Here is a 17,442-nt window from a genome sequence, read left to right as displayed (position 1 = left end):
GAAAAGATAAATAAAAAAAATGGCTTAATGCCCAGGAAGGTAATTTAAAAATAAAGAATCAAATACATGATTATTATGACACTTACACAAGCAGTAAATATCACACCCTTCACCTTTCTCTACACCCTAGGACAAGGATCTGATTCCTGAGTAGCTCAGCTTCTATGCCACTTACACACGCATGAATACATTTAATGAATCTAACGGACAAAGAGTTCTTTTACTCTCTTTCCTAATCCTCCTAAAGTATAAATGCAATAGAAATTACTTAAAGGCACACCTGGTAAAGTACCAGATCTGTTGAAAAAACTATATTTTCAGAATGACACACAAACACACACAGTGAATCCTTTCTACCTATTGAAATATCCTTGGGTTACACAGATAATACGCTCAACTTGAGCAACAAACAAAAGTAGGATTACTTTATAGAAACACATGCAATTAGATCTGGTTTAGTTGAATAAACTTGGGAGATAATTTACATCTCAATTGAAGAAAGCCGTCACAAATAAGGAAAAATACGTCATAGTATAAAGACTTCTAGTCTTGTTCTAAGCACAAAGCCTTAATCCAGCTAAGACACACTCTCACTGTCTTACTCCTCCGAAGAGATTTTCTCAAAACAGTATTTTAGATGAAGGATATCTAAAAAAATACATTTACCACACAATGTAAAAGATGTTGCTAAAACAGAAAACTGTGATGTTATATCTTCCGCTTTGATCGCGCTTTCCACTCTTTCTTAGTAAAGCTGTGTAGCTCTCTGAGATACCTGAGATGCCACCAGTCTTTACATAGTGTCGATTTTTGTTGACAACATAATTTATATCAGAAAATAATCTGCTGCATAGATTCCAATCAGTGAGGGCTTATAAACCTGGCTTGCACTGCTCGACTTTTTAGACAGTAAATTAAGATAGCCACTGTGTTCTCCTCTGATTTTTAAAATAGTAAGCATAATGGCAGGGCAGTGTAAAGAATATGGACAAGCTCAAACGCAGTGTTGATATATTTGTACAGTGAGGCCCGCACTATCTGGTGCTTTTTAGAAGTTCAACATTATGAATTCACACTTCTACATAAAAATTTGATTCTTTCATTGGGAAAAGATACCCCAAGCTTGTAGAACAAAGCTTAAGAAACCCACAAACACTAATTGTTCTGCACCACAACTAAACGAAGCCCAGATGCTACTGATGTTTAAAAAATACCAGGTTTTTACCCAAATCCTATGCCTTTCACACAGTGGGGTAGTGCAAGAAATAGATAACTATAGTTTACCTGCCTTCCAATACAAGACATTAGGAAACGCTGGGTGCAGCAGTTCCACCTGGCTAGCTCTGAGGTAGCTCTGTGCTTCTTTATAGCCCAAGATCAGAAATTTTGTTTGTGATCGGTACTCCCCCAAAATACAGCCAAAATACATCCAGCTACTAACATGACTGAATATTTGTTTTGTATTTATTTCTAAGAATTAATCTGTGTGAAAAAATCCCTACTAAAGGACTGCATCTTTCTCTAGCCTTTCTAACAGCTCATTTTCAATGACAAAATAACAAATACATTTTTTCATTTTGGCAGGAGAAGTGGAAACACAAATTTATTTCCATTAATTAGAGTCTCTTTCAATAATATGACGTTTGCTGATGTGCTATTGATGGTGCTAAAATACTATACAAGTTGCCTTACACACTGGCATCAAAAAGACAAAGTTAGCAGCGCTCGGAGGAGTGTTCTCCTGTTTGGTGGCAGGTACCAAACAACATGATGCTGGTTTCCACAGTGCCAGTAACTCCAAGACTGGAGGACTTCAGATTCTGAGGGAAGAGGAAGGTGCTGTAAAGCTCTCCTCAGATTTTTTGCTTTCATCCCTAACTTTTTTCTGGTTTGAATTTTTGATCTATTTAGAAATTTAATTCTCTGTGTGAAAAAGTCTGATGGAAAAAGAGAAGCAAACAGAACACCCTGGAACAGGTCTTTTCCTGACAAAGGACCTGTGGGCAGAAGAGCTCCATCATCTGCTCCTTCACACTATTTACTTTTGGTTTTCTTGCTGCGTAGAGAAGGTTTATGTTCTGGCATTTACAGATGAGAGCATTTGTATGTTAAGCATCCCTTTCTGCTGTGCCAAGGAGCAAAACAGACCATTGCTTGTGGGCGCTGCTGCCAGTGTGCTTAAACTGGACTAACAATTATTCATGTATTTAATTATTTTAAAGTGTGCTAGCTACAGAGAAGGAAGCTCATGTCCCCAGAAATACTACAGCTTTCACTGTGGATGTCGATGAAGAGCTGAAAGGAAGCAAACAGCCACACCTCCTGGAAGTTTGAAAACGTATAAATACATTTAGTGCTCCACATGAACTGCAAGAACTTTGCTTTGCATGACATACATCCCCAAGGGGGGTGGATGTGAACACAGTCACTCACAGGAGAGTGACCCAGGATTGGATTCATGTGCACTTAATTATAGCTGCATCGAAAAACAATCCAAAAGGATTTTTACCACAAGTTCAAAGGATTAAGATGTTCAGATACCACAATGATATCTACAGTATAACATCGTGATTGGTAGATAGGTAAAGAGAATAAAAAGCATGCCTAGGACTGCTTTGGTGATTTAGTCTGATGTATTACTTATGCAATTACCAGAACAGCAGGAGATCATTAAATTTTCTGGTAACCAGACGCAGCATTCTTAGTATCATACTATTACAAAGGCTCTTGATTGGTATTTTATCACTACATTTTCTTCCTATAAGGAGAAAAAAGCCCACAAAATTGACATTAAATGTGAATTCTGGGGGAAAAGTATGACATCTCTTAGGCCCAGTTTACGCTGGATAATGCCATACGCAACAGCCAAGCTCTGCGGCTTAACTAAGGCATCTTCCTGTGAACAATAACGTGCCTTCCCTGAAATAAATGTTTTGTAAAATGGGGCAGTGCTGAATGAAAGAACACTTTTGGTCCAAGGGATGTGCTCTGGTGGAATATATTAATCACATGGTTGGCATTAGTCATTGGGTTAACTAATGAGGATGACTCAACCGAGAGTTCACATACCACACTGGCTATTCAGTGCCAGGCGAATGCTTGCTTACTTCAGTGAGTCTTAAGTAAAACAGCTCATCTGAAATGCACACCTATTTCCTGAAATCGGTTAAACATTGCCCATATTTAAATAGAGTTGTTGTAAGAGATCAGAAACTATACTGACCTACAGAATGTAATTCTACTTCTTTTTAGAATAAGCTTATAGCTAAGAGGAAGACATTCCTTCCATCTCCTTTCAGTGACTTGATACATGAAGGGCTTTAATCTTTCTCTTTGGATATCATAGTTATTTATGCAATGACACCAGGTCTGAAAAGACAGATCAAGTCTCTCTTTCCTGGAAGAAAACATTATGAAAAATCTTTCTGTAATGCTTACAGAATTTTTTACTACCTATATGGGAATCGTATGTCCACAAAAGTAAACACCACATTTCAATAAGCAAAATCTACTAAATATTCTCTAAAATTACTGCCACTGACTTCAGCAGGGCAAGAATCTAATCTGCTCTCTTTGTAGGTGCTGACCAAAAGACTGGGATACTATTCTTTGTGAGCAACAAACCTGTTAAAAGCAATAAAACCTCAGGGGCTGCAAATGCTTCAGCGTTCTGGCTGCAATGATACACGGCCCATTCCCCCGGCACTCCAGGTTACTCAGTCCAATCATTCTACTGTTACAAGTCACCAGGAAGAACGATCAGAAATCATGCTTCTATAAGTGGCATGGGAATCTGCTAATCAGGTATGGCCAATTTGCTTAGGCAACTTCTCAGTGTCTTAACTAAACTAAACATAATTCCTTGAATAAATAAAATAACAAGGCATGCTGAAAAGGGCAGGTAGTATTGACTTCAGGACAGTTGTAAATGACAAGAGGAGGGACCACCTTTGTAGGTGGCATTGTGTAAACTAGATCAGAGCTGATAAACACACGCCACCATCAAGATGTATAATGATCTGAAAAATTTTAAATTCTGTGAATTGAAACAGATGAGTACTATTTTATGTAGCAGGAAATACAAATATTAGTAACTGAAATGACTGAAAAAATTACATGGACCGCATGTTAGATTTTCCCTGAACTTACAAAAACACTGTCAGATTTTTTGAACATATCAGAAAAATATTTAATTCATCTGAAATCCTCCTTTGCTGTAAGAGAGGTATTTGAGCTACCTTCCTGATTTATATGAAGTTACTACAGGTGCTGTTGGGTGTAACCGTGACACTGCATGAATCCTTTCTCATGACGGCATCCTTCTTCCATCTTTCTATCAAGATGATGACTAGGAGAAAGAATGTTAAAAGCCAGAGATGGTCCTGGACACTTCCATGAACTATTTCAAGAGTTTAAACACCACCTAATGAGTTAGGTTGATTGAAAGAAGTAGTTTGCACTGGGTGGAACGCAGAATATTTCTTATGAAGAATGGCTTCTAGAACTGATATACAGAATTGCCAAATCTCCTGGCACAGCAATATAGGGATCATGCTCTAACATTACTTTTCTGAGAACACCAGAGGATAGTTACCTGCTTGGAGGACTACGTGTGCTGAGTGCTGCAGCTAAACTTACTGTCCTGTGGTGTTATTTTCATCACTGTGGGTGTCAAAGAGGATTACTCTTGCCAGAGCACAGGAATGAATGATCACATTTGGGTTTAGTGGAGTATCATACTCTATACTACCACATAATATTAAGAATTGTCTGGCCCTAAATTTACTGAAATCCTATCACACCTAATTTAAATTGATATGCAATTTGAGTTAAATTTATTTTCTGCCCTTTCAAGGGAGACAGATCTTTTGTTTCTGCTTATTTAAACTGCTGTTGAAATTGGTTAATTAAAAGGATTTAAAAAATCTTAATACTCTAAACAGAGCAAACTGGTTCTGAATTATTAACCAACATTTTAGATGCATTTAAATAACCTTAAGTGACTTAACTGCCACCTGATCCTAAGCTGTGGCTCAGAAAAATGAAATGTGAAATACTGTAGAAGTCTTGGCTTACCAGGGCTTCCAGATACAGTAAATAGAGAGCTTAAGTCTCTAATACCATGTCTGCAGAAGGCATACTCTCAAATACATAACTAATGCTCCACGTTAAGGAGAAATGAACAGAAGAAATGAGAGGTTGCAGTTTTATTTTTCAGAAGAAATTAATAAATTCAGTCTTCAAAAGCAAAAGCATGCCCAGACCTCCCTTCCTGAGAGGTACTATAAAACACTCACAAACACATCATTAACCCTAGTAGGGTGGCCAAAGCCCAGTTTGGGTAAATTTGTTCTGCCCCAGGTCTATAGTTTCAGCTAGACCTGGTGTGCTTCTGCAGATCTGCACCATACAAGGAAGTGAGGAACCTATTACCTGGGAAGTCTCCAGGGTACAGGGTAAGGTGGATCTTGCAGCCAGAGGACTATCAAGAGGACTATCAAAATTACTGTTTGGGAAAACTTTTAAAAGAATAAAGGACTTAGGAGAAATACTGAATGAGCAAGCTGGCTGAGCATTGCTACTATGCTGAGGGTAAGCTCTTTTTGTTATAGTTATGTGCATTTTGAAGATTAGAGCAATTCTTGGAAGAAAGGGAACTATAACTCCAAAATCTGCACATACATTTAAACAGCACACACGTTCACTTCCATACAGCCTTTGCAGATGCATTTAAGTATAATGCAAAGAACTTATAATACAGCTTTTCACTCCAAAATACGTGCTTGCCAAATGTTTTCCAAGTTAGGGGTACAAGCTACCTGCTGATCCCCATTCACCCGTGCGATACCCACTTGTCAGTACAGTATGTGGCGCCGCCTTGGTTAAGGTACCAAGAGAGGAGGTGGTTCATAGCTAATTTCAGCACTAATAGAAAGAACACCACAGTCAGTGACAGAGACCCAATAACAAGTCACTGCATGTGCTTAACTGCTTTGGAATGTCACTGCTGGAAAAGGTTAATCTGTGTATTTACTCTTGTGTAGAAGTTTGTATTTACAGTAGGGTTATGATACCAACTTTAAGTTAGCTAAGGATATCTGTGTAAGCAACTGGAACATAGAACTAGGAACTAATGACTTTTTATTTATCAAAGAAGTAAAAATACTTCAACAGCACTGTATCAGGGAATCAGGACTGATAGCTTTGAAAAGCAGCTAAAAATGCTCTTACAAGTTTACCACAAGAAAATGCTGATTCGATAGGAGGGGAAGGTAACTGCCTTGTTCTGATAAAACAAAACCACTTTTGGGTATGTGTATGTTACTGTAATACAGATTAGAAGAAAAACTATTAACTATATTAACTTCAGCAGATAGGTTTTCATCTTATTGCAGAAAAATCTCCAATGAAGTAATTCTGATACTTTCAAATGTATTTTTTTAGAAATGTTATGTATAGTTTAAATACAAACAGGCATTTAAAATGCTCTTGTTTTCTGGAGCACAAGCATCCCAAGTGCTCTGTTCTTGTTGCTCAGATTTTAATGGATGTTTGTGATACATAAGATATAGAAGGGTCTTGACAACTTACAGTGTATTTTTAAGAGACTATATACCATGAAGGTTAAGGCAGTGAATACATACTTTCACTGTCCTCCCAAAGCATTCATCAATGACTTCTTTGTTTTTAAATCTGTCTATGTTGCACAGGTCCAACTTTCCAAACCTGGGGAACATGGCAGATGTCATTTATAGTTCTCAGTGGTTAGCAAACCCCTAGGGATTATATTCTGTCTGTTGTAGCTCTGATGGTCACAATGGCAACCGGATTCATACATGGCCGCTGAGTCCATCAGCATGAATCATTTATGTGACTCCTCATACATGGCATTATTAGGTTCGAATCATAGAAAAAAGATGACAGGGTCTTTGCTTCCACGCAACAGACAACGGCTCCGTACCCTGCTATTAAATTCTCATTTCTCAGCCTCAGTGTCTTCTCCCTGAGTTTCATAAATGTACTGAAAACACCAGCCTGTTCTAGTTTAGCAGTCTTTTCTACTCCGTTTAATTCATTCTTATGTGAGTTGTCTGATCAATTTTTGAGTTTGTTGCAGAGCACTAGAATTAATAATGGTGATCATACGATTATGTATGGAAATAGCCAAAGTGAAAAACAAATTTACAAAGTTAGAGTAATACAGGGGTTGGATTTTGTATATTGTAGGGTTTTCATATCAAATATGTTGGAAAGGAGCTTTGCCAAACAGGAAATAAACAGTTAGCAATTCTGGAAATACAGGTGACTATTCTAGCCTTCAGTTCCGCTGGAAATGATATTACATGCTTAAGGAATAAAGCTAATTAGCGATTAATAAGATTCCTTAAACGCTGCTTTTCAACGTGACTCATTAGAATGCTCAATATAAGACAAGGTGCAAGAAAAGCTGCAAGCACGACAATTCTGTTCACAGAGTTATGCCGAAAATTGGCCAGAAATCACATCCAAAAGCTGTATGCTTGCTAAGGACATGCCTTCCTCCCCCTCCGGAGTACTTGTGAGCCTTTGGAGTACTTACAAATAAGACGATAAAGCAAGAGGTGTCTGTTACAAAACAGTACTGGAAACACGCTAATCAGAGCCTGGTTCCTAGTGAACTTCCTCCAGCGGTGATGGGAAACAAAATGGAAAAGTGACCAAGTTACTGAGCTACTTTGATGGGAAATGGCTTAACCAGTCACCTGGAGATGCCCCCAACGAACAAAGCCCTGGCTGATCCAGAGCTGCCCCCACTCGTTTGCAATACTGAGGCAGTATGGCCAAAAAGCTGCTGAACTTCACCCATCGCTGCCTGGCTCTCTACCGTCATCTCTGTAGGGCCTGTCACCTTCACCTTTTATGCAGGGCCCCAGGTAATTGCTGCACAGTCGGACCCACTGACTTTTACCTCTGCTGTAACAATGGCTAAATAGGAAACAAAAGTTAATTTGTAATAGAGCAGAAACATATAGGTATATTCTCAAAGAAACTTAGTAAACAGCACATAAATATCTGTTGATATATCAACAGAATTTAACTGGCTTTTGTGAGCAGTACTGATTTTGAAAATGGGTCATGGCAGGTACATTGTTAGAATGTCAAGGTAGGAGATATAAATGATTATTTACTGGTACTATGTTACAGGTGGATGAATAATTTATTAGACTGTTCTGATCAGCTCATAACTGTATACTGTCTGACACTGAGCCTTCCTTGCTCATAACATAAAATTGCATCAAAATGGCAAAACCAGAACGATCAGAAGCATCAGCCCATAACAAACCTGAGCAGTCTACTAACACTGATGGGGCTTCCCTCAAACTGGGATGTGAGCGATGCTGCCTCAGTATACTCGGGCAGTTCTCACTGAGAACAGTTCACAGCTTGTTCGTTTCAGAAACAGAGGGGTTTTTACAATGTCACTGGGAACAGATTTCGCGGCGCAGTTTTGTGTGTAACATACGATAGCACTGGTAGGTTAGCACCTGGCTTGCTCACCACCACAGGGCCGGGCAGCACTCTAACCTATTCAGGCAAATCTTTTACCTTCTGTGCGATAACACATCTAATGTTCAGGAGTAAGATGTAGGGGTATTTACTCCTGAAAGGTACTTTTACTCACATCTCTCCTCGGAAAGGTGCCCAACAGCTTGTACTCCTCCCAGGGATATCCCTTGGAAGCTACAAAATCAAAGACAACCTGCAGCTTGCTGCTGGCCAGGAAACGTCTTTCAAAGAATTCTCCACTGGGCGTCCGGATGCGCAGTTTACTGACGGACTCGGTGCTCTCCTCTTCTGGTTCAGGAGGCAAAGATTGCTCAAGAGAGAGCCTGATAGCCTGAAGAAGGAAAACCCATCATTTAGGTTGCAACAGAAGGGACAGAAAACTTTTTATTTCTTCTAGAACTTCAGGAGGTGCCACAGTGCTCCAGAGCCATAGCTGTGCTTTATTATCTCGATGACAAAATCATTTTTATTCATTCCCTAATAACAGCCCACCAGACAACTAATTAAAATAAATCCTTCTTTATAACACATATTATTAGGTCTACAGTTAATGAACGATGGGGATAAGTAATTTAATCATTTGGCAGAAAGCCTTGGAAAAAATTTGAATGAGAGAATAATTGTCAAGTGGCCAATTGCTTCCTTAAAGGGTATAAATTAACAAGCAATAGAAGTATTTCTTTAAATGACATATCAAATTGTGGCCTTCTTGCACCATTTGCAGCAAAGACAAGAACCTTAGTAGCAGAGTAAAAAGAAATATATGCAGGAGATTTACTAGAAATAAACTAAAAAACTGTTAAAAGACATAATTAAAAATATCTTGAAGGTACATTAAATACATAGAATACACATAAAAGTAGGAATGGTCAAAGAAGAAAATAGGGAGAAGAGAAAAGGGAGCTTTAATAATGATTGCTTGCTTTAAATCTTATCACTGTCTGCAGGAAGATGGTTCCATGAACAGGTGTGCACATTTTCTGCAACAACTTGCAAGAAATCAGCCCCCGAACAGCAATGGCATTATACATCTGAAAACGGGTATGGCTGTCTCCCTGCCAGCACTGTGCATACTGCTGATGTCGAGACTAAGGGCAGGAGTCAAGTCTCTGTGCTCTCTTCTCCGTCTCTGGAAGCCACTACAACATGAATACTTTGATCAGAAGTCTTTGCTTGAAAAATTGATGCCTGATATCAGACTGCTGAACGAGGTGGGTTTGATTTTTGTGGGTACTGGGTGGTGTCGGTACTCACAGACAGGCATTGGCATCTGTTAAAATTAGACCGTACTTAGAAAGCAGCCTTCTTACAGCATCACCTCACTTGAGGCTGCAGTTAATGTCAAGGAGCGGAGGAAGCAGCACGTTTGCATTGCTTCCCCCAAAACATACCTACAAGGCTATTTTCCAAACTGAAGAGGCAGTTCAGGCACGTAAGCACCCAGATTTTCAGGGAACTTTCAAGATACACAGTTGCTATTTGTGCCTTTGAAAATCTCCCCAAGGTCATTTAGTAACAGAAACTGATGGAGGATGCTTGCATTAAAGAGAAAGGACCAGGCAGAAGCAAGTCCACGGAGGCTTATAAATAGTCTACATCTTACACACGAACCTCTGAGCAAATTATATCTCAGTATAAATATTTATACATAGAACTTGAGTTCATTTTTGCTCATCTACTATGAGATTATATTTTAAATAGATTCTATTTTAATTTTCTCTCTCTCCATTCTCAACCACCTGCTTACTATCGTTCTGTTTTGACATTTCCCCACACAGTATAACAACAGATGCTACATTATTTACTGAACCCAATCAATTATATTATAGAAAAATAAACAACAGTAGCTCATTAGAGCTCTTTTCTTTGCGCAAAGAGTGCGTCGCTCCCCAAAGTAACTAGTCTCCGAGGCTTCAACATAAACCAGCAATTTACAACGGATATTCTGCACCAGCAAACCAAGTCAGAAAACAATGATGTGATGGATCACATTAAAAACTCTGGGAACTTAGCAAGCAATTTCAGTTTGTTGATAAAAAGATGTTCAGTACATGAATAGCTCAACAGTCGGACTTTAAATATATGAACTGAACACAGAGCCACTTCTGTAAGTAAACACTGTTGCAGAACAATCCAGTCTAAGTAATCTGTATTGAAAATGGGAGTGTTAGTAAACAGTATTGTTAAAATCCTTTTTGTTCTACTAAGCAAACAGATCTTATTATTTTCATTACTGCACTCTACATTAAAACAGGGAAGCCCAGGTCTATTTTGATAACATGGACCAGTCTTGTAGCCTTTGCCTAAGAAAACAATTTCCAAAAGGCGAGGCTATCAAAAAAGCTTCAGGAGCAGATATCATAAAGCAGAATTAATTATTGTTTCTATGCATGCAAAATTGCTTAAGGAAAAAGTACTTCTTGAATCTGAGTGTGAGCTCAGCAGCCTGTTACTGCTACAGCACTGGTTTACGTTCAATCGTTATTAAACTCACAGAATTGTCGTCCTAAAATTATTGACACAATTCTCATAGCACCGTTTTGTGCATTGCTCCTTTGGTTGTGTTTTAGCTTCCGCTCTTGGCTTATGTTAACAGGAGCTAAAGAAGTCATCGGTTACTGTAGAATAAGAAAGAAGAGGTGGACTGCATCCTTCCCAAACCACTGAGCGCGGCTGTTTGGACTGGATTTAGTATTTACAACACAATCCTGTTTAAAAGGTTCTCGAATGCTTAAATGGCTCAGGTTTTTAAATACAATTATCTTGGTCAAAAAATATATATGCAAATATATTGCTCCTACGGTTTGTTTATTTGGTTTATCTCAGGGAATAATAAATGTGTTCATAGCCAACGGTTTTTTTTGCAGATGTATAATGCAATTTTTTCATACATCAGCAAAGTACACAAGACTGAAATGTCAAGTATATATTTAAGTCACATGTAGGGGGGAATAAGCAAGGCTGTGATTTATCAGGATTTCATGAGTTCCAAGGACTTTGGAATAAATGAGAACATAATTCCAAATTTCGAATCTCCATAATCGATGAGAGTAAAAGCAAAGAAGTCACATTAAGTCCACCAAAGATACTGAAACTGTGATACTTTGTATAAATGAATAAATATTTTAAATATTTATATTTTATATAACACTGGAAACAAACTCAAGAAATACATATTCAACAGGGATGCTGATATAACTTTACATTCACTAGCAACCTGCTCAAAGAATCTTATATGCCCAAAAGAACAAGGACAATCCTCAACCAACTGTGATTTCAGTCAAGACATTTGTATCTGAACATCACCTTTGTTTCGAAAAATTTACTCAAGGGTTTCAAATTCCTTTTCAAGTATCAGCTGTGTTTCACAGCAGTTCCGTAAGGACTTCTTTTTCAAGAACTTCACAGAACAGATGGAACTATTTTAATGAAATATTTTAATATTTTACCTATCCTTTGAAATGTGGTGGGACATCAGGGGAAGAAGCATGGTGTTCCCCAGCCTTTTTACCACATTTTGTATTTGCCAGGAGGTGAAGAAGAGGAAGTCACTAATATAAGTAAACTCAATGCTTTATGTAATTGCCTACAAAGACATCGACCTAGGGCAAGAGCTAGCCTAGATCCTGAAATAGGCTGCAGGAGCCATCTCTGACAGGCACTGGGACACTCAGAATCTACAAAATTGAGAGAATCTACAAAATAACTAAGTCCGAGGAACAGTGCACTTCACAGCACAGGTTTTATTTTCTTACATAGGTCTAGAGATGTAAAGTGTTCGTTTAAACACAATTTGCATGCTAAGGAAGATTCTTTAGAAGACTGGTAAGAAATTTTAAAATGTACCATCAATCCAATTTTCTAGATTTTGGATTTTTTTTTCTGAAAAATTTTTTTACAGTGTTTTGTCTCCCAAATTTAATTTGGCAACTTGTTTGATCAGAATTGCAGCTAGGCTTTGTGCTACTTCCTGGAAGCAATGAACGGGCTCCATGGTATTTGATTTTTGAAAGGAATGCCCGCAGTAACAAGGCTAGAGGTTCCCAAAGATGCCACCATTTATGGAGCTCATTTCATCAACCTCCTGTTAGCAGGCCTGTCTAACATCTGGCTGTAATCCAGACCCAGACGATGTAATTGTGACACAGATGATAGAACAGAAAAGCTATTAAACAGTGGCTTTAGCTGCTCTATGTTTTGTATACACATGGTCCGAAATTAATTAAAAAAACCTATACTTTGAGTTAAAGTTGCAATCTGTGTTGAATGAGGTTGCAATGTCCATAAGCTTCATAAATCCAAACAGTTGTCAGAAAAAAAGGTAAAACATCCCACCTCACGTTCTTCCTCCTGTTCTTTCCGAATTTGTTCCAAGCGAAACTGCTCTGCCATTTCTCTCTCTTGCGCTTCCCTCTAATAAACACAAACATCGGTCACACATGTATCACCTCACTTTCCATAGCTGTGTTTAATGATGTGCATTAGCTATAGAAAAGCAAAATAACTTTTCAGTAGTAATTAATATCAGAAATAGGATACTTATTAAGTGATCTTTCCCTGTCGCTCCACTCCCGACTTCTATTATTATGTAGGGTCAGCACTGCTGTAGCAAAAAGATGTTGTCAAGTTTACTCGCAGTGGCTGTATTTAGTGCCATTAAGGGCAATAATGGCTCCAGCAGCCACGGTCTCATCTCAAGGGCAGAACTGCAGGTGGGCAGTCCTCTGCACCAGAGAGGTTTCACTGGCTGTGGAGAGATCCCGTCCCTACATCCATGCGATGACTTCACCCTGCACACACCTTCGCCCTGTCAGCCTCCAGGGATATGCGGTACGCTTCATCCTGCTCTCTTTTCACGTTTTCTCTGGCTTCACGTTCATCCTAAACAAAAGAAAAGAAAAGGAAAACAAAAAATATAAGCAAACAGTGGACCAGTAAGATACGCATCTCTATGTTCACCAGCACTCTTTAACTCCAGTGACTTTAAAACACTTGACTGTCCTACCCGTCTAACTATGCTAGGAGAAATGAGTGCAGAAATGCCTCAGGGGTGACCTTGGCTTTAAAAACCACGACTTACCTACAGCTGTGTTTCACTGCCAAGCAGTGGATTGGAGTGTCCAAGCCCTGGTCTGAGGGCTGGGTCTGGCAGCAAGGCTCTCTGCCCTGCTCTCTGTACCGGGGCCGTGGCCGGTGCAGACCACAGGAACGGTGCAGCCTCCTCTCCTGTGTCAGCCAGGTGTGGAAGGGGTCACTTCAGGGGATCATGTAGGCTGGTGCTGGGGAGGATTTCTCTCCTGCAGCTGCCAATTTGGACAGTCTTGTAATAGCGACAGACAGACCGTGGTTTAGAGGACAAGCTGGATTTTACTTTGCTCTCCACTCCGACTGACAGCGGGTAGCTGCTCGTCCTGTGAGAGAAGGCCTGCTCTCAGGTCCTTCCTTGGTAAAAAAAGCCCTCGGCAGGATCCATCCAGGGTCATGACTACTAAACACCATCCCGAGGCCTCAGTTCATAATGTTGAATGTTACACAAAGATGGGAAAGCAGCGAGTTCTGCTCCGAAATGTCTCAAATGGACAGATGCAGGCAGGCAAACACGAGGTTAGCATGCCAACTTCAAGTCAGCAGACCTTGCAAAGTATCTTATTAACAATCACAGCACAAAGAAATAAAGGTTTACTGCAAATATACGAATGACAAAACGAGGCATCATCCACATGGTGGAGGATCAGAAGTGGATATCCCCAAAAGCTGGAATAACTGCACTGGGGTGATGTTTGATAAAGCAAAGGGCACAATCAATAGCTTCATACTCTGTCTCTGCATCCAGAGACAGCATCTGCTCGCCTGTGCTTACTCCTCCTACATCTTATAATCCTTCCAGAGCCCTGCAGAGGCTGCACTAGTCACTACAGAAATCAATAAGATTTAGCTGAGAGACCGCTGGTGAGCTCAGCACGGTCACCAGTAGTTACCAGTAATCATGGCGCTTGCACTGGGGTAATCTGTCCCCTGCATTTCATAGAAATTGAAGTCTACTACTTACCACTTCCGGAAGAATTACGTTCATTTTCCCATTCACCTGCAGTGTTTATCCCACATAAAGGAATCACTTTTCAAAGTGACCAATTTTTCTCCCCAAACCTTGAATATTTGGCAAAAAACTCAATTCTGAATGGAAGGAGTATACATTAACTGTTATTATCATGTCATGCAAACATACCAAGATTTTCCTCAAACAAAACCCTAACACAGTAGTGGTTAAAAAGCTCTAAAGTAGCTTTTAAGTAGACCATGAGGGAAAGGACAAATTGCAGGAAAAGGTATATAACCTCCAGATGGAAAGTAACAATATCTTTTTAGAGAAAACTCTTCTTCCTTATAGAAACAGGACCCAAGATTACTCTACGATCAGTGCGTCTTAAATTTCATCCACAGTAGATAAAAAAACCATCACATTGGTATCTTAGATCAGAAGAGCTAAGACATGAGTAACAGTCATTCTTGCAAGATGCAAAAAAGACAATAGCCACCAAACAACTCCTTCCCCTTCCTGGCTTCTCTGGACCTTGACAAGCTTTATGTGCTATGCTCATGGAACACCTTCAAAAGTTAACTCACACCTGATAGCAGAAAGTACCCTACAACTAATATTCCACTTCTGAGAAGAGAGGGTGTTGAAATGACTGAAAAGAAGATGACTTCAGGTAATCTGCAAGAGGACGAGCATTTAAAAAAAAAAATTATTTCCGAGAGAACCTATTTAACTTTCATGTTTTGCAACTTCATATATCACGCCTAACTGAATTTCAAAGGTCATACAAGTCCAGGAAACTGAAAGATCAGACGTAACTATTGCAACTACAAGATCTTCCCTTCATCAAAGATCGCTTGCAATGAACATAGTTAATTTAGTTTACAAAAAAAACCCTAAAAACAAAACCACAAAAACCACAAAAAAACCCAACCCAACCCTCAAAAAGTAAAAATTAAAGAAGTAAAAAATTTGCTAAAATTCACCCAAAATATATATACAAATTCAGTTATAAGAAAATGAGTGCTGGTATTTATTTTAGATTTTACAAACTGTCTAGAAAACTCTAGTTACCATATTATATTTACAGAAGTTACTTGTGATGAGCAAAAGATTCATGGATTCATTTAACCGCAAAAAGCTTCACTGAAGAATATTTGAAATATTAGTATATATTAAATTATATAATCTGGATGATAACTCCAAAGAATATCAACGCTATAGATTCTACAGCTAGAATCTAAACACGAATGCCAGACATTTAAAAAAAAAAAATGTCCTCCCTATTCATAGCAGTTTTATCATCATCCTAAAAGCAGATTATGAAAAAGATGTCAGGAATGTGAAGAATTGCTATGCATGACTGCCTGGTCCTCACAGAAATGCGTGAGCCACATCTAAAAGTAAATGTCTGTGCCACCGAGCTTTGCCCTGCACTGAAACAATACCGTTCTTACTGAAACAGACCTTAAAACCAACTCTGGAATCCAGATTTCTTTAGGTCAGAAGCAGATGTAATCCTAGGAGATGTCTCTTTGTACTTACTTCTGTGTTTTGTTAATACTGCTCACGCTTGACAGGATCCATCTTCTCTACAGAGATGACGGCAAAATTGTAATATCCCTGGTTCAGAGTTACAGCTTGGACGCATGTTAAACATTGGATAAAGCAGTTCTCCTTTTTCTAATGCAGTTTGTTATTCTAATCATCTCCTCCTCTAGAGAAACCACACAAAGTATGAGGATGACTCAAGGTATACCAGAAAGCAACAAAATAAAATTCATAATGGTGGCAGGAAAAGCAGGAGAAAATATTTTGCAGAGAATCTTTCATTGCACTAATAAAAATACATGAAAGAAAACAGAATAGCCATACCACTAATAATTAAAACCTGTGTAATCCATTGACAAAATCTGAGGTAGCTGATAACTTTCCTGTTAAACTGCAGCATTGACTGAATATCAACACATGCATCCCCGCACCCCTTTTGCAGTGAAGGCAAAATTGCTGTCTTCCTTTTTCAAGAAACCAAGGCGTGAACAGACAATGGTGTATCCCGAGTCACGTAAAAAGCCTGCGTTAGAAATGGGGGTTGCACAGCATTTCTGAATTGCTCAGCAGCGACTGAAGGCTGGTGTGAACGCAAACCAGCCATATCCCAGGGGTTTAGGGCAGGAGAGGAGAAGATAACACTCCTTTGCTCCTTAAAGGGAAAAAGTCACAGATCTCTGCTGTCCCATTCTGACAATGCAGCAATAGGGGGCAGATTCCTTCAATGCAAAGTTGATACTTCAAAAATAAATTGCATTTATTCACATTAGGTATTCTTCACCTATGAGTTTGCTTTGCTATCGTGCATATTACAGATGCCAAGTCATAAAAAAATAATAAATATTTATGTTCATGAGATAGTTACAATGGACCAGAGAAAACCTTGTCTTGAGTAATATCCAGAGGTACAACACTAAGAAAAACTTACAGATAAGGTTAAGAAGAAATCTAGAATAACTCTGGCCAATAATTATTCCCTAAGCCATTTCTTTAAGTTATCCCTGATGCACTAATAGCAGGCATTTTCAGATGTGGGATGATGAAAAAGAGGGATTCCTGATTGCATTTAGGACAGCAATGCCTCCCCTTTCTGCAGATTCTACAGGGAGAAAATACACCATACAATTGGCCTTTTGGGTGGGATATTTTGCAGGAAAAGTCAGCACTGGCCCTTCAGTGCTTTTTTTATTTATTATTGTTGTTTCTGAAGGCAGGGTTTAATGGTTTAACCCAGGAATCATCTTTGCACCTGATTTGTCTCAGGGAGATGTGTTATACTTTATTCCCCCCAGCCCTTTGGGACCTGG

General features: G+C 39.0%; 1 protein-coding gene across 1 annotated transcript in view; it reads right to left on the bottom strand.

Moving 5' to 3' along the window:
- The window catches only part of FAF1 (Fas (TNFRSF6) associated factor 1), a 165,751-nt gene that overhangs the window by 4,980 nt on the left and 143,329 nt on the right, over positions 1-17,442 (bottom strand). Inside the window, exons 16-18 of the mRNA XM_010131516.1 lie at positions 13,348-13,428; positions 12,883-12,960; positions 8,663-8,878 (exon numbers count right to left, since the gene is read on the bottom strand). Of these exons, the coding sequence (XP_010129818.1) occupies positions 8,663-8,878; positions 12,883-12,960; positions 13,348-13,428 (375 nt within the window). The remainder of the gene's footprint in view (positions 1-8,662; positions 8,879-12,882; positions 12,961-13,347; positions 13,429-17,442) is intronic.

Source organism: Buceros rhinoceros, unplaced genomic scaffold, assembly GCF_000710305.1.
Source record: "Buceros rhinoceros silvestris isolate BGI_N320 unplaced genomic scaffold, ASM71030v1 scaffold11372, whole genome shotgun sequence".
NCBI lineage: Eukaryota > Metazoa > Chordata > Aves > Bucerotiformes > Bucerotidae > Buceros > Buceros rhinoceros.
This window is presented reverse-complemented; position numbering and strand designations above follow the sequence as displayed.